Source organism: Neomonachus schauinslandi, chromosome 15, assembly GCF_002201575.2.
Source record: "Neomonachus schauinslandi chromosome 15, ASM220157v2, whole genome shotgun sequence".
Classification (NCBI taxonomy): Eukaryota; Metazoa; Chordata; class Mammalia; order Carnivora; family Phocidae; genus Neomonachus; species Neomonachus schauinslandi.
In genome coordinates, this window is record NC_058417.1 from 9,605,924 (window position 1) to 9,629,573 (window position 23,650).

The 23,650-nt window shown below is 42.1% G+C and overlaps 2 protein-coding genes across 2 annotated transcripts in view; one reads left to right on the top strand and one right to left on the bottom strand.

Annotated features, from left to right (window-relative positions):
• The window catches only part of PIGL (phosphatidylinositol glycan anchor biosynthesis class L), a 77,649-nt gene extending 68,846 nt beyond the window's left edge, over nucleotides 1-8,803 (bottom strand). The window contains exon 1 of the mRNA XM_021694742.1: nucleotides 8,569-8,803. Within this exon, the coding sequence (XP_021550417.1) occupies nucleotides 8,569-8,803 (235 nt within the window). The remainder of the gene's footprint in view (nucleotides 1-8,568) is intronic.
• Nucleotides 8,804-9,960: 1,157 nt separating this feature from the next.
• The window catches only part of NCOR1 (nuclear receptor corepressor 1), a 156,162-nt gene continuing 142,472 nt past the window's right edge, over nucleotides 9,961-23,650 (top strand). The window contains exon 1 of the mRNA XM_044921534.1: nucleotides 9,961-10,133. The gene's annotated coding sequence lies outside the window, so the exon portion shown is untranslated. The remainder of the gene's footprint in view (nucleotides 10,134-23,650) is intronic.

The following is a 23,650-nucleotide window of genomic DNA, read 5'->3' on the forward strand; positions in this document are numbered from 1 at the left end:
CTTCTCCCTCTGACCCTCTCCCCTCTCATGCTCTCTCTCACTCTCTCTCTCAAATAAATAAATAAAATCTTAAAAAAAAAAAGAAATATATAAAATGCTCATAAACAGCTAACCTATCAGTTTACCCATCAGTATCAACAGTTATGAATAAGCATTGTTTTCAGTTAGTCCTTGGATGCCTATGTATTCTTTGGTTGACATAATCATATGGAAGTCCTATCAAACTAAACCTTAGGGAAAAGCACCTATTTTATTTATATATATGTATATTATGCATACAAATATGAAATTTTAATTTATTTTTATAAATTAGGACCGGAAATATATGTAACCTTTGTGTCATGTTCTGAAGTTTCCGTAACTCCCTTAAAGAAACAGAATTCAAGTTTTATTTTATTTTTTAAATTATTTTTTGTTTGATTTATTTTTATTATTATTATTTTTAAAGATTTTATTTATTTATTTGACAGAGAGAGACACAGCGAGAGAGGGAACACAAGCAGGGGGAGTGGGAGAGGGAGAAGCAGGCTTCCTGTTGAGCAGGGAGCCCGATGCAGGACTCGATCCCAGGACCCTGGGATCATGACCTGAGCCAAAGGCAGACACTTAACGCCTGAGCCACCCAGGCCCTCCCTTTTTGATTTTTATTGAGATGTAATTGATGTGTAACAGTTTCAGGTGTACACAGAATTCATATTTTTATTTATTTTTTGTTTTTTATATTTTTAAAAGATTTTATTTATTTGAGAGAGAGTGAGAGAGAGCACGAGAGTGGGGTGAGGGGCAGAGAGAGAAGCAGACTCCCCACCGAGCAGGGAGTCTGATGCAGGGCTCGATCCCAGCACTCTGAGACCGTCACCTGAGCCGAAGGCAGATGCTCAACCGACTGAGCCACCCAGGTGCCCCAGAATTCATATTTTTAAATATTACAAATTTATTCTATTCTCAACAGCATACAGTTAATATTTAAGATCATACTTTTTTAGAAGTCCCAAATGTATCGGATCAGAAAGAAAAAAGTTAAATGAGACTAACGTCTTGAGGATGGATTGAAATATAGCTCAATGAGGAAAACAGTGAAGAATTATTCATGGTTAAAAAGCAATATTAAAAATATCCCGCTAAGTTCTGTTTTAGGAAGTAAGGTGGATCAGATGTCTGGAGAGACCTTCTTAGCATAGAATATCTGAACATGTGAAATAAAAGGCAAACATGTTTTAGAATGCATGGCTGGGGGGCACCTGGGTGGCTCAGTTGGTTAAGCATCAGTCTTTGGCTCAGGTCATGATCCCAGAGTCCTGGGATCCACCCCCGCGTCAGGCTTCCTGCTCAACAGAGAGTCTGCTTCTTTCTCTCTCTCTCCCTCTGCCCCTCCCCACCGCTTGTTCTCTCTCTCAAATAAATAAATAAAATGTTAAAAAAAAAAAGAAAAGAATGTATGGCTGAATTAGCAGGAAAGTAAGGGCTCTCTTCGGAGGTCTTAAATAGGTAGCACAAATCCAGACAGGTAGAGGGCACCTGAAGCCAGGGCACCTGTGCCTGGTGGCCTAAAGTTGGGGGAGGAGGAGATAAAGGTTGGGCACAAATAAGGAGACCTCTACACGAAGATAGGACCTTCAAGAGGCACTATCCACAGCAGGGGAACAAGGAGAAAACCCACTCTAAACAGAGATGGTGGGGCTACATCTCTGTCTCAGGTTCCAGAGGGAGGGAAAATGAGGAAAATGTCACCCCCTAAGAATTGTTAAGTACGCGCTTGTCTTCACTTGGTGTGGCACACTGTGTTTTCCAAAAACAGCTATAGCAATATTTCTAGTCCCACATGTACTTAGAGAACCTTGCTGCTCCCTATCAACAGGTGGAGTCTATTTCTCTCCTTGAATCTGGATGTGACTTGGGACTGCCTTGCAGTCAAAGTGATCCTGCCTGATTTCCAAGGCTAGACCATAAAAGGTAATGCGGCTACCCCTTAGTGCAGGCTCTCTCTCAGAATTCTTGCCCAGGAACCCAGCCACCAGCTTGTGAGGAAGCCCAAGCTACAGGGACTTACCACATGTGGATGTTCTGGCCAGCATCTTTAGCTAATTCAGGTGATTCTAGGCCCCAGTCTTTGGGGCTGCCAGCTGAGGTACTGAGCATTGTGGGGTAGAGACTACTGTGCTATTTGAAACCATGAGAGATAAGGAATCATTATTGCCTTAAGCCACTAAGTTTTGAGATAATTTGTCACCCAGCATTAGACAGCTAATGCCCTTGGGTTTGGGCCCTGAGCTTAAGCTAGCTCTATGGCCCGAAAAATCTCAGTCTAAAATTTTGAGTGATCTAAGGTGGGTCATGCCCTTTGCTGCCTGGCTGAAGCAAATATAAGTCATTAAATTATTATAAATATGGTTCCAAGAAGCATGTGCTTATGATAAAAAAAAAAACCTGACCCGCAAAATACACTTGGAAACAAGTCACTTGGAAGGAGTTATTCAAAGAGCAGAATCAGACACAAAGACTACAAAAACTAGAATTATTAGAAGTAGATATAAGTATTTAATATATTTAAAGAAATTAGTATCAAACTATGAGAATGTAACGACACTATACTATTTGCAAAGAGAACCTCTGAATATGAGAAACAGATTAAAGGACAAAATTACTAATCATCTCAATACATATGTAAGACTGTTATAAAACTATTTTATAGACATTAAAGCGGGCCAGTGTAAATGAGCAGACTATAAAATCATAGACGGGAAGACTATATTGAAAAAATCAACTTTCAAAAAAAAAGAAAAAAAGAAAATACATCAACTTCCCCTACAATTGATCAACAGAGTCAGTGAAAGTCCAATAAAAATAACAGAAAAGTTTTTCCTTGAACATAACCAACCTTATTCTAAAATGTATTTGGGAGAAAAAAGGTCAAAAACAGCAAATACACCCTGAAGAACAACAGATCAGAGGGCTTATCATACCAGATAATAGTGTATAAAAGCTACAGTAATTATGGGTTGTTTGGCTGGGGCGTCTGGGTCGTTCAGTTGGTTAAGTGTCTAACTTTGGCTCAGGTCATGATCTCAGGGTCCTGGGATCCAGTCCCGTGTCGGGCTCCCCTCTTGGTGGGAGCCCCTCTCCCTCTGTCCTTCTCTCCACTTGTTCTCCCTCTCTCTCTCAAATAAAATCTTTTTTTTTAAATTTTAAATTTAAATTTAAATTAAATTTATTTATTTGAGAGAGAGAGCATGGAGCGGAGGGGCAGAGGAAGAGGGAAAGAGTCTTAAGCAGACTCCACCCTGATCGCAGAGCCTGAGGCAGGGCTCTATCTCATGACCCTGAGATCATGACCTGAGCCAAAAGCAAGAGTCCGATGCTTAACTGACTGAGCCACCCAGGAGCCCCAATAAAATCTTAAAAAAAAAAAAACAACCAAAAATGGGTGCTTGGCTGGTTCAGTCTGTGGAAAGTGTGACTCTTGATTTCAGGGTTATGAGTTTGAGCCTCACGCTGGATGTACAGGTTACTTAAAAAAAAAAAATATATATATATATATTTTTTAAGATTTCATTTATTTATTTGAGAGAGAGAGAGAGAGAACATAAGCAGGGGGAGCAGCAGAGGGAGAGGTCATGACTTGAGCCGAAGGCAGACACTTACCAACTGAGCCACCCAGGTGCCCCAAAAATAAAATCTTAAAAAGACCAAACAAAACCAAGCCCAAAACAAAACCCTACAGTAATTAAGAAAGCATGATATTGGCAGAGGGATGTCCAACTGACAAAGAGAATAGCATATGGATCACAGATACAGGGAAATCTCAGGTACAAGAGGTGGAGTACAGTCTCAGGGGAAAGGAGGGGCTGAATTGGTTTTCCCAACTCCAATTTTTCCCTCTAAGCCATTCTCCACGTTGCCACCAGAATGAGCTTTCTAAAACACAGAACTGGTTGTGTTAATTCTCCACCGAATGTATTCAGTAACAGCCTATTATCTACTACAGCTTTCTCCCATGTGTACATTAATAGATACTTTGGTGGTTACATAAATTGGAAATTTGTTGGACGAAACAAAGTTAAATGGGCTATTTTACAAGACTTCTCAAAGATGTTGATATTCTAAGGGCTGTGAACCTCTAAATGGGGGATAGCACATCTGGCTAATATCCCCCACATTTAATTTAATAGCAGCTTGATGAACTAGTGCGTCTTGGAACATATACTGGGAGTGGAAATAGTTATTTCCTCGACTGACATAGTATACTACACAATGCAACAGGCAGATTGGGTGTAATGGTTTAGAACAGGGTCCGGGAGTCTCTACATTCTAGCTGGTCACTTTGGTCAAGTTATTTAACCTCCTTGTGATTCAGTTTCCGTATTTGTAAAACAGGCACACACACACAATGTTGTATATATTTAATAATGACTATGATGGGATTGCTGAGAGGATTAAACGAGGAACTAATAACAAAACAGTATATTTCTTTCCCTGCCCCTTAAAACTGGCAATGTAGTTAGAATGAATTATTGATTTAAGTCCAAGACTTACTGATGCTTGTACTACTGCCTAGAACAATGTGGCCCATTGCCGATATACCTAGTCCTATTTTTTTTTTTTTTTAAGATTTTATTTATTTATTTGAGAGAGAGAGACACAGCGAGAGAGGGAACACAAGCAGGGGGAGTGGGAGAGGGAGAAGCAGGCTTCCCGCAGAGCAGGGAGCCCGATGTGGGGCTTGATCCCAGAACCCTGGGATCATGACCTGAGCTGAAGGCAGGCGCTTAACGACTGAGCCACCCAGGCGCCCCTACCTAGTCCTATTTTTAAAGGCCAGCTCGAAAGAAAACCTCTTTGGAGAAGTTTCCTTAATCTAAAACCCTGAGATGAGAATTCATGCTTTTCTCCACTTTGGGTCCATAGTATCTTCTCTATCAACACCATTACGGTTTCTTTTTTTAAAGATTTTATTTATTTATTTGACAGAGAGAGACACAGTGAGAGAGGGAACATAAGCAGGGGAAGTGGGAGAGGGAGAAGCAGGGTTCCCGCAGAGCAGGGAGCCCGATGCGGGGCTCGATCCCAGGACCCTGGGATCATGACCTGAGCCGAAGGCAGACGCTCAATGACTGAGCCACCCAGGCACCCCGCCATTACAGTTTTTACTATATTGTATCACAAGCTATTAGCTTCCTGTTTTTCATGTTAAAATAAATTAGGAGTGTAGGTAATGTTTAATCTGTACTTTTTGAATGAGTTGGGGATTTGAAAAATAATTTAAAAAATAAAAGGAATTTAAAAATTACAAGATGGGGCCTGGGTGGCTTGGTCGGTTAAGCATCCAACTCTTGATTTCGGCTCAGGTCATGATCTCAGGGTCTTGAGGTGGAGCCCCGCCATGGGCTCCATGCTGGGCTTGGTGCCTGCTTAAGATTCTCTCTCTCCCTCTTACTGCACCCCCCACCCCACGCTCTCTCTTATAAATCAATATCTAAAAAAGTTACAAGAGAGAACAATTTAAATGGCAAGTTCAATTCAGAGGAAACACTTGCAGGACAAAGATACTGTGTGTTTAATATATACCAGGGGCATGCTTTATATTTTTTCATTTGAAAATATTTTAATTTCTGGTTTGAACCTGCTGAAAAACAAGGAGAAATTTACTGAAGTCACTGCACCTATAATACTTGGTGAATAATATCCAGGTTTCTCTCCTAGATCTTGAAACAAATTTGTTAAAATTTGTCTCCCGCAGTTGTAATATAAAACACAAATACCATTAAAAGGAAACAGTGAGGCCATTACCTGTATCTATTTACAGTTAAAATCCTTAATAGCACAGACTGAGAAGAATAGTGCTTAGACCCATATTCTCAATAAATGAAAAATGGGTTAACCTCACTGGCAACAAAAGATTTTGAGGGGAAAAAGTGTTATACCAAGAAGTAATATAAAAAAAAAATACTAGTCAGTGCTAGAGAGGGTGCTATATTGAGGGAGATACTCTCACTACCTGTCAGTGAGAATATAAATTGGTAGGTTTTGGGGAATTTGATTTGCATGCAAAGCCTTAAAAACAGCCAGATTTAGAAATCAGTCCTAATGAAATAATATGAAATACATAAAGATGTTCACTGTTACCTGTAATAGTGATAAACTGGAAAAAAAAACCCCCTCTAAATATACATATAATAAAGGGATGACTAAATTAAGGTTTATCTCTACGAAACCATTTAAAAGGCTATTATCCTGAAACCAATGTTACACTATATGTTAATTAACCAGAATTTAAATAAAAACTTGAAACAAACAAAGGCTATTATTATCTAGTTCTTATTAACATGAGTAAATGCTTACCTTATGTTTCACAAGGACGTGATCCTAATCTAGCTTGTTTTCACTGTTTTATTCCTACAGTATAGTATAAGGACTAGCATATAATTTTTTAAATTACAAAGTGTTTTTTTTTAATTAAAATTTATGCTTTTTAGAGCAGTTTTAGGTTCACAGCAAAATTGAGTGGAAGGTATGGAGATTTCACTTATACCCCTTGTCCCTACACATGCATAGCCTTTCTCATTATCAACATCCCCCATGAGAGTGGTACATGTTATAATGGATGAACCTACACTGACACATTATAACCACCCAAAGTCCATAGTTTACATTAGGGTTCACTCTTGGTGGTGTACAGTTTGAGGGTTTGGACAAATGTACAAAGACATGTATCCCTTATTATAATATCATAGAGCATTTTCACTGCTGAAGAATCCTCTGTGCTCCTTCAATTCATCCTTCTTTCCCCCCAACCCCTGGCAACCACTGATCTTTTTACTGTCTTTATAGTTTTGCCTTTTCTAGAATGTCATATGGTTGGAATCATACAGTATGCAGCCTTTTCAGACTGGCTTCTTTCACTTAGTGATGTGCATTTAAGGTTCCTCCATGTTTTTTCATGGCTTGATAGTTCATCTCTTTTTAGCGTTGAATAATATTCTATCATCTGGATGTACCAACTTATTTATCTATTTACCAACTAAAGGGTGTTTTGGTTGCTCTCAAGTTTTGGCAATTATGAGTAAGGCTGCTATAAACATCTGGGGACAGGTTTTTGCATGGACATGTTTTCAACTCCTTTGGGTAAATACCAGGGAGGGTGATTGCTGGATGGTTTGGTAAGAGCATGTTTTGTTTTTATAAGAAACTGCCAAACTAACAGTCTCCCAAAGTGGCTGAGGCATTTTGCATTCCCACCATCAGTGAGGAAGAGTTCTTGTTCCTTCACATCCTCACCAGCATTTGGTGTTGTCAATGCTGTGGATTTTGGTCATTCCAGTAGTGTGCAGTGCACATAATTTTTTTTCTTTAAAAAGTGGCTTTTTATGGGGCGCCTGGGTGGCTCAGTTGGTTAAGCAACTGCCTTCGGCTCAGGTCATGATCCTGGAGTCCCCGGATCGAGTCCCGCATCGGGCTCCCTGCTCAGCAGGGAGTCTGCTTCTCCCTCTGACCTTCCTCCTTCTCATGCTCTCTGTCTCTCATTCTCTCTGTCTCAAATAAATAAATAAAATCTTAAAAAAAAAGTGGCTTTTTATTAATTTTTAACCTATAATTTCTTTTATTTATTTAAATTCAACTAATTAACATATGTACATAAATTTTTAATAAATATTTGGTAGGGGCGCCTGGGTGGTTCAATCGGTTAAGAGTCTGCCTTCCGTGAGGTCATGATCTTGGGGTCCTGGGATAGAGTCCCTTGTAGGGCTCTCTGCTCAGAGGGGAGTCTGCTTCTCCCTCTCCCTCTGCCCCTCCCCACCGCTTGTTCTCTCTCTCAAATGAAATCTTTTTAAAAAATAAAAAACAAATAAATATTTGGAAAATGACTGAAAACTAATGTTCAGTGAAAAATGTAAAATTATATAAAACGGGATTTCTGTAGAAAATCAGTGTAGAAAAAAAACTGTAATGACACACAACCAAGTGGGAAAAGAGGTCATGGGCATTTGTTAAAAATAGCTTTATTGAGGTATAATTTTACATACCCACTGTCTATGTACAGTTCAATGACATTTATACAGTTGAGCAAATATCACCATAATCCAGTATCATGGTCAATTTTTGTTTTCTCAGCCCATCTTTTCTGTATGGTAAAGGAGGATTTACTCTTTGAAAGGCCTCTTCACGGAAGGTTGGTGGATCTGAATTCTAGAATTACCCATAAAATTATTTTCTCGTCTAATGACCTGAGTCTCTCCCTTCAATTTGACGTATGCAACTTTCTAGCAGAAAGCGGATTTTAAAAGCAGCAGGAAGGTCCTGTGCGACCTTCCGTAGTAAAATGTTAAGGGTTGAGCAGGTACGATGCAGCCTAGATTGTTTGGACGTCCCCAACCCACCTGGGAAGTTGGCCGCTACAGCCCACAGGCTGGGGCCACCATCCTCCGTGAAGTGCCCAGAGAAGGGACCTTCGTTGCACTCACTCAGCTCCCTAAACTTAGCTTCCCTTCGGGAAGAAGCCGACTGAGACAGGTTAGCACCTGAATACCCATCACAGCCCCGGCTCCCAGCGCCCCGCCTCCAGCCTCCTACCTGCAGAGAAGCAGAGCAAGGACAGCCGGTGCCTCAGGCGGGACAAGCCTAGCACAGTGGGAGCAAAGAACATGGCTTCATCGTCGGGGTGCGCGATCACCAGGAGGGTCCTGCTTCCATCTCCCGGGACGCCAGCCGGCTCCAGACTCTTCATTCTTGCCCAGGAGTCCCAAACCCACAGGAAGCCCCATGCTAGGATCGCCGCTGCCAAACACAGAAAACCCACGGCTTCCATCCGCTCTAAGTGGCACTGCGCCTGCGCAGGAGGAAGGCTGCGCCACACCCAGCCTCCGGCGGGAAAACTGCACTCGCGGAAACTGCGTTCCGAGTTTAAGTCCGTTTTGCCGACGAGAGGCTCTAAACGTTGGGTTCCTGTTGTGGTTTTACAAGGACACCTCCCAACCGTTCTTTATCTAGTTCTCTACTTTATGCAATCTCTACGACGTCTTTTTGCCTTCTCGATTTCAGAGACGAACCCCTTGCCGTCCAGCTTTCTGCCCCTGTCCTTACAGTGCCATGGGTTTAAAAAGAAGCGTTTGAAAATACCTGCCCTCCCTCTCTTGAATTCCCTCCTCTCTTCAATTCACCACTTTGTAACTCATTTATTAAAACCCTAGGCTTCCTCGTAATTATTTGTTAGCCCCTTATCCGGATGAACCGACTTTGTTTTTCCTTCATTTTGGCTTGTGGAGCGGTGGCTCCTCTGAAGGAAAAGCACGCGGTTACGAGGAACCGTCCAGTGATTTCTCTAGAAGGGTAAGGCTGAGCGAGCGCACTTCGTAGTCGCCGAGAGCCACGGGCTGCTCCGACGGGTGACTTTAGATTAAGGAACGACATCACGGACAAATCAGCAGCGCCTGACATGTCAGTGAAGTCCCGCTGCGAATTACAGCCGCAGCCCTGGAAACTATCTTGGGTAGGTCGACGTGCAGCCCTCTGGCTCCCAGCGCTGGGGACCTGCCTTCGTTCACCGCAGCCCGCGCGGGAGGAGGCGGCGGGCCTGGTGCCGCCGCGCCGCGGAGGGGTCGCAGGGCCCGAGGCAAGGCCTCGGGTCCTTCCCTTTCCCACGCCCCGGGGAAGGCCCCGAGCGCGCGGGAGCCGACAGGCTCGCGGCGGGCGCCCCGGCCCGAGTGCGCGATGGCAGCGCGCTGGGTCCGGCCCGCCCCGGCTTGGCCCCGGCTTGTCTCCGCTCGAGGGGACCGCCGCCCGCCAGGCTGAGGGGAGAGCCGAGGGGACCAGGCGCGGGGCGACCCAGGAAGCTCGGCCGAGGTAGGAGCCGCGCTCGGCCCGCGGAGGGAGTCGATCTCCCAGCCCTCCGGAAGGAGGAGGAGCCGGCGCCGGAGCCGCCTTAGCGGCGGCCGCCGGAGCCGAGGGGGAGGGAGAGGGGTTGAGTCAAGATGGCGGCCAAGGTGGCGAAACAGCAGCAGCGGCGGCGGCGGCGGCGGCTGGAGTGAGCTCCCAGCTTGCCGCGCCGAGCGAGGTCCCGGGGTAGGGACGCGCGGCGGGGCCGCGTCCTGCTCCTCAGGCTCGGGGGCGCGCCGGCTACCACGCTCCGCCAGCTCCTGGTGAGTAGGCCCCGGCGCCCGCAGCCCCGGCCTCCGGGCCCCCCGCTCCTTCCGGGGCTTCCGAGGGCTCCCAGGGCGCCGGCCGCGGGAGCGGCTTCTCGGCCCGGCGAGGGGCGTCGCGGGCCCGGTAGGTCCGGTTCCGCCGCAGACGCCCAGCCTCTTCCCCTCGGCCGCCCGGGGCGACTCGGGCGCGGCGGGGAGCTGGGGCTGGGCGAGGGGAAGAGGCTTATGGAGTTTGGAGGAAGAATGGGCTGCGGCCGGCCGGGTGTCCTGTGGGGAGGGGGCGTGCGGAGTCCTGCGGGCCGACCGAGGGAGACCGGGAGGGCCGGGGGAGCCCAGGTGGGGCCGGCACAGGTGGCGGGCCTGGGCTCACTCTGAGGCGGAGTTGGTGGCCGTCTTGGGAGTGTGGAAGGGCTTAGGGAGGGTGACAGCGATGGACAAGTGCGTGAAGAGCAAACTAGTTCACCTTCTAAGCAAACCACTTCGGGGTGTAATGGCGAAGGGTGGGTAGTGGCGGAGATGGCAAAGATCGGAACCCTCTACCTCCTGCCTTTTATTATTGGTGTTTTACTGGGTGAAGTCGGTGAATTCTCTTTTATAGAGGAAGAAGGATTTGAGAAACTGTAATTGAGAAACCGGTCTTAATGGAGAGCAGACTGAATTCTTTGATTGGATTGGACTGGATTAGGTGTAGTTGTTATTAGAGGTGGACGTGGGAATAAGTGATATTTGTGAAAAGTGTTTGCTCAGGAAGCGTCAGTTTTCTTTTACTGATGTTGCACGCCATGGCGCCACTTCAGCAGAGTTAACCTTGGAGAGCAGTGATATAGGTAATTCTAATCTTTGGGATTAGTGTATTCACCTGCATCAGATTTGCTTCCCTAATCATATCCTAATTAATATTGAAATTTGCGTTCCTTGTGTGCATCCTGGTGAGGCAATGATGAGAGACAGAACACTGAGCCAAGAGCAACAGGCCCGGGATTTTAAAATGCCTACAAATATTCATTCGTTCTTTCAACATATCTTGATCAATAACTGCTGCTAATAGGTCACATGGGATTGACCTTTCCATAACTGAAGAGCCGTTGGCATTATTTAATTTTTAATAGTTAGAAAAACGTCTTAATGTACCCTTTCATAAAAATATTTATTGGAGGAACCAAGTGGCCTGGGCTCAGGAGCAGATAGAACAATTTTAGAATCTTATTTAGAAATGGGTAAAAATTACCAAAGAAACACAAGTTGTTGGAGGAAGAAATAGTGTTTGTATTCGCTTATTCTGTTAGATCCGGTGGGAGCTTATTTATTTATTTTAGTATTTATAGTACACAGTTGCCTTGCCTTGCTTTAAGCACACCTGTCAACAGAAATCAAGGTTAACACACGTATATATAAATAATATGCACATACTTACATACATACATAAGGATGGGATTACTTGCAATACCAAAATACTCTTTCCTTTTGCAAAAGGCTTACCATATGTTGAACTACTCCCCCAGAGAAGATACAATACAAAGAGTCCTGATTCTTCCTTTTACTAAGTGACATTTTGGAACATGATCAGCCTTTCTGTGCTTCCCTTTCCTCATCTATGATAGTAGGAAAATATCCATTCTCTTAGGGTTGGCTGCTGTGATCCTAAGAGAGTTAATAGTTATGAAATTGCTTTAAACAGATAGAAAGGGTTATGTTTCTGTGAGGTAGTAACAACTTCCTTTGCACTCCTGAAGTGCTTATCTGCACATCTCCCGTGGCATTCACACTTTCTGCCTTGTATTTAGGTATTTAGGAACCAGTTTTATCTCCTCTTGAGATCAGGATAGGCCCTTCTCAGATTTTATCTTTACGTTTAAGGCACCAGGTATGATTTTATTTTCTGTGTAGGGTATTGACACTGCAAATGTTTGTTGAATGAATAAACATTGTATTCTAATTAGAAAAATGTATTCACATTACGACTTAACCTGAATAGGCCTGTTACGTACTATAGCTGTGATTCCCTCCATCGCCTCTGAGAAAGATATATATAGATATATAGATATATAGATATATATATTTTTAAAGATTTTATTTATTTATTTGACAGAGAGACACAGTGAGAGAGGGAACACAAGCAGGGGGAGCGGGAGAGAGAGAAGCAGGCTTCCCGACGAGCAGGGAGCCCGATGCGGGGCTCGATCCCAGGACCCTGGGATCATGACCTGAGCCGAAGGCAGACGCCCAACTACTGAGCCACCCAGGTGTCCCGAAAGATATATTTTTAACTGAATGCCTTTTTGGATTTAATCAGACAGTAAAACTTAAGTATTCAGTGTGCTCACATAATTTTTTAAAAGAAAATGCTTGAAAATAACTTATGTTTCTTTGAATTTAATTGAGTAAAAGTTGGTTCCAAAGCTAGGTAAATATAGTCAAGTTTTTGTAAGCTTTTTTTTTTTTTTTCTTTTTAATTTGGGAAGTGGTGAGATTTTCTTGCCATTACTGCAGTAGGAAGCAAAGCCTTTTGAATAGGCCAGGGATTGATGTAGGTAAATGTCAGGCTATTTGTTACTTAGTTTTTTTAGTGTGTTTTGTTACTCAGTTTTAATTGTATTTTGTGATTTGTCTTAATTGCAATTTCAGATTCTTACTGATGCCTGGGAACCATGGAGGTCTAGCCTCTTTAGTTACTTCAGTTTCTTCTCTTCAGATGTTGCATTTTGCTAGAATACCTTGCAAAGAAGTAGTAAAGCTTGATCAGAATTTTTTCTTTTTTCTTTTTTTTTTTTTAAGATTTTATTTATTTATTTGCCAGAGAGAGAGACAGCGAGAGAGGGAACACAAGCAGGGGGAGTGGGAGAGGGAGAAGCAGGCTTCCCGCGGAGCAGGGAGCTCCATGTAGGGCTCAGTCCCAGGACCCTGGGATCATGACCTGAGCCAAAGGCAGACGCTTAATGACTGAGCCACCCAGGCGCCCCCACAATTTATTTTCTGTGGACTTACTTGTTGATTAGAGATTCATATGTAGTTCATTCACTTGTTCAACTGGTGTGACATGCCTTTTATGTTCAGGGTACATTACTAAATGCTTGTAAAGGTGTAAAGTTGAGCAGATCAATTATGTGCACAAGTAGGTCTCTAGGTTGCCTGATATTTTGTCTTTTTCAGGTTTGAGGATGCAAGAAGTACATTTAGATTGATGGTTAAGAAAACATTTCGGTTTTTTTTCTGTCAGGACTTCTTAGTATTGAAAAGCTATGAAAAGCTTCTGTCATGTAGCAATAACTGTATGTAGGACATCTGTTTTTTATTTGGTATTCTTGTGGTGGTGGTTTTCCTTGAACATTTTTACTGTTCTTCTACTATTTTTTCTACCCCAGAAGCTTGTGTGGTCAAAATATTACTTGGATAGTCTTCAGATACAACATACTTTTTTTTTTTGTTTGTTCTCTTTGCATTTGAGAGTGAGACCATAGAAAGCCATGTTAATGTTCCTGTGGAGTTCTTCAGTTCGATTCCTCCGTGGGCGCTACTGTTACTTTTACTTAAAAGTGATCGCAAAAAACAAAGCAAAAAACAAAAACTAAATTGGTTAAAATAGAATGCTAATAATTTATAGAATTATAGGATCTAGAGTCATAGATGATCTAATCTTACTTTACTTGTGAATAAACTGAGGATCACGGAAGCGAAGTGATTTGCCTAAATTGTTGCAATTGGCCAGTGGTAGAATCCAATCTTCTGACATCCAGTGTGGGACTCATTCCATTACACCATCTCATCCATCAGATGACTCAGCGTGATGATTGACAATTAGAACAAAAATCGGGGTGGATGGGGAATGAGAGATTACTTATTCAGCTTAGGTATTGGGTTTATCTTAACTTTAAATTTCCGCAATGAAAATATAGTTTGAAAAAAATTAGTATTGATCTACATCAATAATATGATCACTGGGAATTATTTGGTTTGCTTAATTTTTAATCCGTGATGAATATCTTCTTTTTTTTTAAACGTATTGTTTAAAAGATTTTATTTATTTATTTGAGAGAGCGAGAATGAGAGAGAGAGAGAGAGCACATGAGAGGGGGGAGGGTCAAAGGGAGAAGCAGACTCCCTGCTGAGCAGGGAGCCCGATGCAGGACTCAATCCCGGGACTCCAGGATCATGACCTGAGCGAAAGACAGTCGCTTAACCAACTGAGCCACCCAGACGCCCCTGTGATGAATATCTTCTTTTTTTTTTTTTTTAAGATTTTATTCATTTATTTGACAGAGAAAGACACAGCGAGAGAGGGAACACAAACGGGGAGTGGGAGAGGGAGAAGCAGACTCCCTGCCGAGCAGGGAGCCCGATGCGGGACTCGATCCAGGGACTCCAGGATCATGACCTGAGCCGAAGGCAGTCGCTTAACCAACTGAGCCACCCAGGCGCCCCTGTGATGAATATCTTCTTAAACAAAAATGTCTTTGAGGTTGTCTGGACCTAGTGATAGTTCATGGAATTTAAGTATTACAGTAATAGAAATTGTATTATGTCGACGGTTAGGAACTTCTGAGACCCAAACAGGTTAAATTACTTTATATATTAGCTATTGCTTGCTTTTCCTTCTTCCTTTCTTTCTTTCTTCCTTCCTTTTTTTTTTTTTTTTAAGATTTTATTTATTTGGGATAGAGAGCGAGCGAGTACAAGCAGGAGGGTGGAGGGGCAGAGGGAGAGGGAGAAGCATGCTCCCCACCCAGCAGGGGCTGGATCCCAGGACCCAGAGATCATGACCTGAGCTGAAGGCAGACGCTTAACCGACTGAGCCACCCAGACACCCCTTGCTTCATCTACTTTCAAACTTCTGGATCTTTTTTTTTTTTTTTTTAAAGTATGAGGGACTTCAGTTGTTAAATAAAAGCTTAGATAAATAGCATGAATGTGGACTGTATTCTTAATGCTATGTTGAAAAGCACACATGTAGTATTAGTTTTCTATAGGTACTTATGCCATAAAATTTATTTTTATTTTTTTATTTTTAAAGATTTTATTTATTTATTTGATAGAGCGAGAGAGCACAAGCAGGGGGAACAGTAGAGGGAGAGGGAGAAGCAGGCTCCCCGCTGTGGGGCTCGATCCGGGGACCTGGGGATCATGACCTGAGCCGAAGGCAGACACTTAACCATCTGAGCCACCCAGGCGCCCCTCCATAAAATTTATTTTAAAGAAAGAAGCATATTGTTCTTTTTCAACTGAAATCCTCACATGAGTACTGAAGCATGTCATATTTATTCCATTTGGGCTGTTAAATAATATGCCTGTTTAGCCTAATGTGCCTTACTTCTGAAATCTACCACATTTAAATTCTGCCTATTTTCTGAGGGTTTAATCATATATTACTTCAGCCAGGAAGTCTCCCTCCTACTCCCTCTTCTCCAAAGATGTGTATTTCTGATTTTGGAAGTTCTTAATGCTTTACTTATGCCTCTATTATAATATCATAGTTATTTATGTACATGTCCATTTAGTCCCTGCTAGACCATAAGCGTATTGTGGGCATGTCTGTATCTCATGTCTACCTCAACTCCCAGAATAACACCGTACCCAGAAAGTGTGTACTAGAAATTTGTTAAATGCATAAAAAACCTAACTGCTAGAGTTACTTGGTACCATTGTTGAAGAAGCTGATTAATACACGTGTGGGAACTTGATGAATAGTTTATGTAAATTTAAAAACAGGTAGAAATTTACCAGTGTCAGTGAGAGACAAAGTATAATCCGTGAATTATCAAAACATTAAAAAAAATTTTTTTTGTCAGTTTACTGGGATTTTAGGGAGAAAGAAAGGAAGGAAGGGATTGGTTCATCTGACTGTATTTTCAGATAATGTTAGAACAAGAATATGTTAATATATATATACAGGGAATTTTGGAGTAGTTTCAGTGGTTAGAAAAAATTGTGAATTAAGAATATGGAATAGTTTGTTTATAGGATTGTTTTTTTATTTTTTAAAAAGATTTTATTTACTTATTTGAGAAAGAGAGAGAGCACAAGAAGGAGTAGGGTCAGAGGGAGAAGCAGACTCCCTGCCGAGCAGGGAGCCCGATGCAGGACTCTATCCCAGGACTCCGAGATCATGACCTGAGCCAAAGGCAGTCGCTTAACCAACTGAGCCACCCAGGTGCCCTTTTATAGGGTTATTGAAGAATACCTTTGAAGGGTTCCCTTTGAAAGAATAGTACTGTTTAGTTTTAATATCAAAAATTAAATCTTTAAGTATACTAGTCAAGAGCAAATGAAAAGTCAAGGTGACCAAAGTATTTTGATTCCTCCCACCCTGTGTCTATTTGAGGAATAAAACTTGGGCTGGGTTTTTTGTTTTTGTTTGGTTATATATGAATACACTGATACTAAGCCAGAATAAGTTGAGGTTATATTTTTCTAGGAAAATTTGACACTTAGTTTTGCTTTGAGGGTCACCTTTCTGGTTACAGTTTGCCTCCCCCCCCCCCCCCTTTTATTTAACTGACAGACTCTTCTTGACTTTTTTGTTGTCCTGGACAGTTCAGAGTCAGAGTAATTTGTTTTAGGCAGTTCATTTCTTTGGCGATAGCATATAGATTTGTATAACTTGGAAATATTTGTTTTAAATTGTAATCATCATGTCTTTGAACTCCTGTTCAAAGACGTTTAACTTTGTGTTACTTTTGATTAGGTTCTTTTAATTCAGTTTTGAATTACAATAACTTTTATGTATTTGGAATGAAACCAAAACTTGTGCTTTCTAGGAGTTACAGCCTAAAATATACACAGTATAAATATACCAGATGTAGGGAGTATATAGTCCATTAACTCTATGTGTGTGTGGGTGTTTATGTGTTGGGGGGAAGAGGGAGGAAGGATGGGGAGGAGGGAACTGAACAGAGCAGGAGGGGAAGAGTGGAAGGAGGAGTTGCTGTATAGTCACACAAAACCATTTTAATGAGTGAAGGGGGATGTGTTTATTTTAGAATCTTTGTCTTTCATCTATTATAAGTAATATGTTGTTTTACAGAAGGACAATATAGAAGTATATAAAGAAGTTGACAGTACCATTTCCTAGATATAATCTTCTAAGTGTTTGTTGCATATTCTTTCAGATTTTTTTTTTTTTGGTGTGTGTAATTTCCTGTATTACAGGATCATAATATATTGTTCTTTTATGTGCTACTGTTTCATGTTGGTATATTTAGAGCTATTTCTGTCATTAATGGCCACATAGTATTCTGTTTATGAAAATACCATGATTTGTTTAACCAGTTTATGGCTACTAGTGTTTTTTTTTTTTTTTGTCTTTTTGTTTTTTCAGAAAAACAGAGCTGAAGTGAATTATTTTTGTGTATTTTGTGTACTTGCGCAAGCAGTTTTGTAGGATAGATTCCAGAAGTGGAGTTGCTGTTACCTGAACAGTGGAGGTTTGGAAAGATATTGATACAAGTTTATCAGTATGCCCCAAACCCTGGCCAGTACTGGATGTTACAAATTAAAACATTTTGACAATTTAAGAAGGCGGGGGTGGGGGGGTGGAAGTGATTCTAATTGGCTTTTATCAATTACTACTGAGGTTGGAATTTTTTTATGAGGGGAGTTGTATTTCTTTAATAAATTGCCTGCTTTAGGTTATTTTTTGTTGGAGTTTTTGGTCTTTTTCAGATTGATATGCTCTTTATATATTAAGGTATTCACTTTTTTCAGACATATGCACACTCTCCACCCCCAGCTATTCTTTTTTTTTTTTTTTTTAAGATTTTATTTATTCATTTGAGACCACACAGAGAGAGAGAGCATGAGCAGGGGGAGGGGCAGAGGGAGAGGGAGAAGCAGACTCCTTGCTGAGCCAGGAGCCCGATGTGGGGCTCGATCCCAGGACCCTGGGATCATCACCTGAGCCAAAGGCAGATGCTTAACCATCTGAGCCACCCAGGTGCCCCACCCCCAGCTATTGTTTTATGTGTTTGCTTTTGAGAGAGAAAGAGACAGAGAGAGAGGTAGGGGGAGGGGCAGAGGGAGAGAGAATCTTAAGCAGGCTCCACACTCAGCACATGGAGGCTCAGGCTTGATCTCATGATCCTGAGATCATGACCTGAGCCAAAATCAAGAGTCGGACACTTAACCGACTGAGCCACCCAGGCGCCCCTCTTTTGTGTTATTATGTAGTCAGATATACCCAGTCCTGCTCTGTGTTCTCTGTGTGACCTTGGGCACATTACCTAACCTCTCTAAGCCTTACTTTCCTTATTTTTTAAATTACTATTATTTTTTTTTAAAAGATTTTATTTATTTATTTGTCAGACAGAGAGCACAAGCAGGGGGAGCCACAGGCAGAGGGAGAAGCAGGTTAATTTTGGAAGATTGACTTTATGTACTTCCTCTCCTTTAGTTCAAATAGACTTTTTTACGTTCTTCAGTAGGTTTTCAGACTTTTCAAATAAGGCCTATCCATTTCTTCCTTTCTTTTTAAGATTTTATTTATTTGACAGAGAGAGCACAAGCAGGGGGAGCAGTAGAGGGAGAGGGAGAAACAGGCTCTCCGCTGAGCAGGGAGCCCGATGCGGGGCTCTATTGCAGGACCCTGGGATCATGACCTGAGCCGAAGGCACATGCTTAACCGACTGAGTCACCCAGGCGCCCCTCTTACTCCTTTTGTTCAAAAAATATGGTAGGGAATCAAACAGATTTTATATTCTAGTGGGGGAGGACAGAGTATAATGAAGTAAAACAAATAAATCCATTTCAGGTTGAGATTAATTTATAAAGGAGAAAAAAAAAAGGCTTATGTGGTTGAGAGTAACTGATGGGAACCCACGTTATAGGTGGTTGGGAAAGGCCTTTCTGAGGAGATGACATTTGTCCTGAAATGCTAAGTTTGATGAGGAGTCAGCCACTTAAATGAGCCAGGAAGAGCATTCCAGGCAGAGAGTAAAGAAGGACAAAGGCCTGAGGCAAGGCAGGTCCTGGCGCAGGATGAAGGGACTGAAAGGAAGCTCATGTTGCTGGGCCTACTGAGCAATCTGGAGAGGAAGCAGGCCAGATCAGGTGGGGGCCTTGTGGGCCATAGTGAGTAGTTGAGATTTTATTTGAAGTGCATGGTAGCCCCCTGGGGAGTCTTGAGAAGAGTGACACGTTCTGATTTATGGTTTAAAAAGATCATACAGCTTTTTGAGTAGAGAGAAGTACTGACGTGGGAAGTCCAGTTAGGAGGTTTTTTGTAGCAAGAGGTGAGGGTGGGGGTAGTGGAAATGGAGAAGCATGGGAGGCTTGGGGTGGGTATGTGGAAGGAAGACCAGAACGTGCTATTGGAATGGGTGTTATTGAGAGCTAAGCACTGTTAGGTGCTGGGGAGGCCATGTGAGCAAAACAGAGATGGTCCCTGCCCTCACATGCATCTGGTGGCTTTGTTTTTTGTATATAATTCAGTAAATTTTAAGTCAGTTGCTTTTTTTCTACCTTATTGTGGTGTATGCCTTAGAAATAGTCTGTTCAGTAGCCTTGTTTTATTTTGCTTCATAACCTTTAGCAGTCTCTGTTAGTGGGTCAAAGGGGAGACAGCACCATATGATCTTTAAGAGATCTGTCTCTGAGTTTAAAAAAATTACCTTGGGGAAGTTACTCAGGCTCTCAAAAGCCTTAATTAGGGATAATAATGGAACTAATGTTTTAGGTGAGCTCCTTGCAGGCCAAGCTCTTAGTATACTGCCTAGTGCATAACAAAGGCTCACTAAATGGTAACTTTAAAAATTATTCTTTGTAGTTATTGGCCTATCGATTAATTCTGCAGTATATTCATTTCTTATAGTTGCTGGAGTGAATATTGCTCAGAGAATTAGTTCAGTATTGTGCAGCTGTACCAGAGTTCTCAGTTGCGTTGTCTACTCTTGCTGTCTTGGGAAACTTCTCCTTTCTCACTTTATGTAGGGTGAAAGCAGCATTTTTCCCCCCTAAGTTCAAGAGTTATTTATTGAATGCTTGTATTCTTAGATTAATCAAATAATTATGCCCTTATTAATGTGTTTCTTTCAATGTCAAACTTGATTGAGGGTGAGATAGTTGAACCTGAAAGGCCTTTTTTTTTTTTTTTTTTTAAAGATTTTATTTATTTATTTGACAGAGAAAGACACAGCGAGAGAGGGAACACAAGCAGGGGGAGTGGGAGAGGGAGAAGCAGACTCCCTGCCGAGCAGGGAGCCCGATGCGGGACTCGATCCAGGGACTCCAGGATCATGACCTGAGCCGAAGGCAGTCGCTTAACCAACTGAGCCACCCAGGCGCCCCGAAAGGCCTTTTTTCTTTAGCTCCCATTCATCTGTCTTCTAAGTGAGATGTTCAAAAGAGCCTAAAGTAAAATAAATACTTTGTTAATGGCATTCCCCCAGAGTAGCTCCTTTGTTGTTTGTTTGTTTGTTTAAGGGAAGAATGCTTTTTTACAGGAGAAATTTTAGTCCTGAGTTCAACACCTCTCTGACCTCATACAAATTACAGAATCCACTTAGGTGATATCTAGGGTCTCTGCTAGAGGCTGGCCTCTGAGATGGGCTCAGGAGGCCTGCCTTCTTTTTCCTTTTTTTTTTTTTTAAAGATTTTGTTTAATTGAGAGAGCGGGAGAGAAAGAACACGAATGGGGGCTGGGGGCAAAGGGAGAGGGAGAAACAGGCTCCCCGCTTGAGCGGGGAGCCTGACGTGGGACTCCATCCCACGACCCTGGGATCATGACCTGAGCCGAAGGCAGACGCTTAACTGACAAAGCCACCCAGGTGCCCCAAGAGGTCCACTTTAAGTCATGGCCATTCTGGAGAGTCTTCGGTAGCTGGGATAACCCAGGGGGGTGGTCCTTAGCCTCTCCTTGCTTAAAATACTTCAGGATTTGGACGAGAGCTGGGCTGCTTTATGAGAATTGGTATGACCTGATCTGTCTCAGGTTAGTAACTAGTATTTTGTCATCTGCAGTATCACAGAAGACATTCTGCTGTCCCATACTTTTGTATCAAAAGGTTTTATTCTTTGATCATTTAAAAGAAAATTGAATTATATATTTTGTAGGGTCCTTTTTCTGCTTTGGTAAAATATGGCCTTCTCTGTTGTGACCCTGGGTGGATTCATTCTTGCTTATCTGAAGAGGTATTTGCAGTCCTGCCACAGTGAAGTATATTTTTAGCTATTTTTTTCCAAGATAGCTTAGGCCACCTTGAAAACCTGTCCAAGTACATTTTGATTATGCAAAGATTGTAGGCCAAAAGCCAGGAGTTCCTGGTGAGAGGGAATTGGATTCTTTTTTTTCGGGGGGGGGGGGGGGGGATTATTTGAAATTTTGTTGCAAGAGAAGTTTCCTGTTGAGTAAATTGATGTGTATCTTTTTTACTTTAATATGGGAAGATTCAAAAAGGAATTTAAGTAGACCAATTTCATTTTACTATATTTTATTGCCTGTTTACAAAACATAGGAAGCTAGTTTGGGGGTTATTCATAAAATTCCGATGAAATGTGGGGCGCCTGGGTGGCTTACTCAGTTAAGCGTATGACTCCTGATTTCGGCTCACGGCATGATCTCGGTTGTGCGTTTGAGCGCCGCATCAGGCCCTGAGCTGAACATGGAACCTGCTTAAGATTCTCTCTCTCCCTCTCCCTCTCCCCCCTCCCTCTTAAAAAAAAAATTCAGTTGAAATGTGCTCTTCTCACTTATAATAATGGCATCTAGTTTTAGTATATTCTCATACTACATTACTGTTATATATGTTTATGTTATGAGGGGGTTGTGCATAAAATTTTGACTGTAAAAATTCGTGAGTCAGGAATGTAACTAACCCTAAGGTAATGAGTTTTGGTGCTAAGGACTGAACTTAAAATTTGAAACTGCCACTTGAGGTCTTTTCCTCTTCAGCCTTAACTTTATTTTATTTTATTTTATTTTTTAAATTTTATTATGTTATGTTAGTCACCATACAATACATCATTGGTTTTTGATGTGGTGATCCACGATCCATTGTTTTCATATAACACCCAGTGTTCCATGCAGTAGGTGCCCTCCTTAATATCCGTCACCGGGCTAACCAATCCCCCCTTCCTCCTCCCCTCTAAAAGCCTGTTTGTTTCTCAGGTCCGTAGTCTCTCATGGTTCATCTCTCCCTCCGATTTTCCCCCCTTCATTTTTCCCTTCCTTCTCCTAATGTCCTCCATGCTATTCCTTATGTTCCACAAATAAGTGAAACCTCCGCTTGGCTTATTTCACTGAGCATAATCTCCTCCAGTCCCATCCATGTTGATGTAAAAGTTGGGTATTCATCCTTTCTGATGGCTGAGCAATATCCCATTGTATATATGGACCACATCTTCTTTATCCATTCGTCTATTGAAGGGCACCTCGGCTCTTTCCACAGTTTCAGCCTTAACTTTATTTTATTTTATTTTATTTTTTATTTATTTATTTATTTATTAAAGATTTTATTTATTTATTCATGAGAGACAGAGAGAGAGAGGCAGAGAGAGAAGCAGGCTCCTGAGGAGCAGGGAGCCCGATGCGGAACTCGATCCCAGGACGCTGGGATCATGACCTGAGCCGAAGGCAGCCGCCCAACCGACTGAGCCACCCAGGTGCCCTCAGCCTTAACTTTAAACTGGGTTCTTCTGAATGAGGTATTTTGGTGAGCTCTGACTGGAGTGAGGGTGGAAGGCAGGACTTGATGGGGGGCGGGGTGGTGGGAGGACTGAAAAGGTAGCTTGTGAAGGTCCCCATTCCCACTGAATGGGAGTATTTCTCCTCTGTGGATTTTAATACATTTGGCTTCCATGTAAGATGTTTAAGGAAAGAGTCTGGTTAAAAAACAAAACAACTATTGCTCTCAACTGTTGCTTTGTGTCTCATGAGTAAGTTTGGAGGAAGGAAGTCATAGTGGTCTCCAAGCTGCCCCTCTTGTGGCCAGTAGGGCCTGCTTTGACCCATAAATCTGTGTGCCAGTGAGGGCTAATCTCTGATTTTGCTGATGTTTTCTTGCCACCTGTGTTAGGCTGATAGTACCTGACTCTATTTTATTTTTGAGATATTCAAATTAAACTTCACTAAAATCACATCACAAAATTAGGATATCATGAAGAATTCCTGACAAAAGGGGAACATGGATAAATCATATTTGAGTGACATTGAATACAGGTATTGAACTCAGGATTCATCATTGCTGAAAACTAAAAAAACACAAACATAAACAACACCAATATTACATGGATGTCTCATCATGTAGACCACTGTTGGAAAAAATTTGGATGACCTTGAGCTAAGATCTTTCCTTATGCCTTTCCATTCCATTTATAGCTTTATTTACTTAAGATGTCTGAATTGGGAGGAGAGCTCAGAGATAGATCATGTCAGCATTTGTTTTTCTTGAGATTTTATTTTTTTATTTTTATTTTTTAAAGATTTTATTTATTTGACAGAGAGAGAGAGAGCGAGAGCAGGAACACAAGCAGGGGGAGTGGGAGAGGGAGAAGCAGGCTTCCCGCAGAGCAGGGAGCCCGATGTGGGA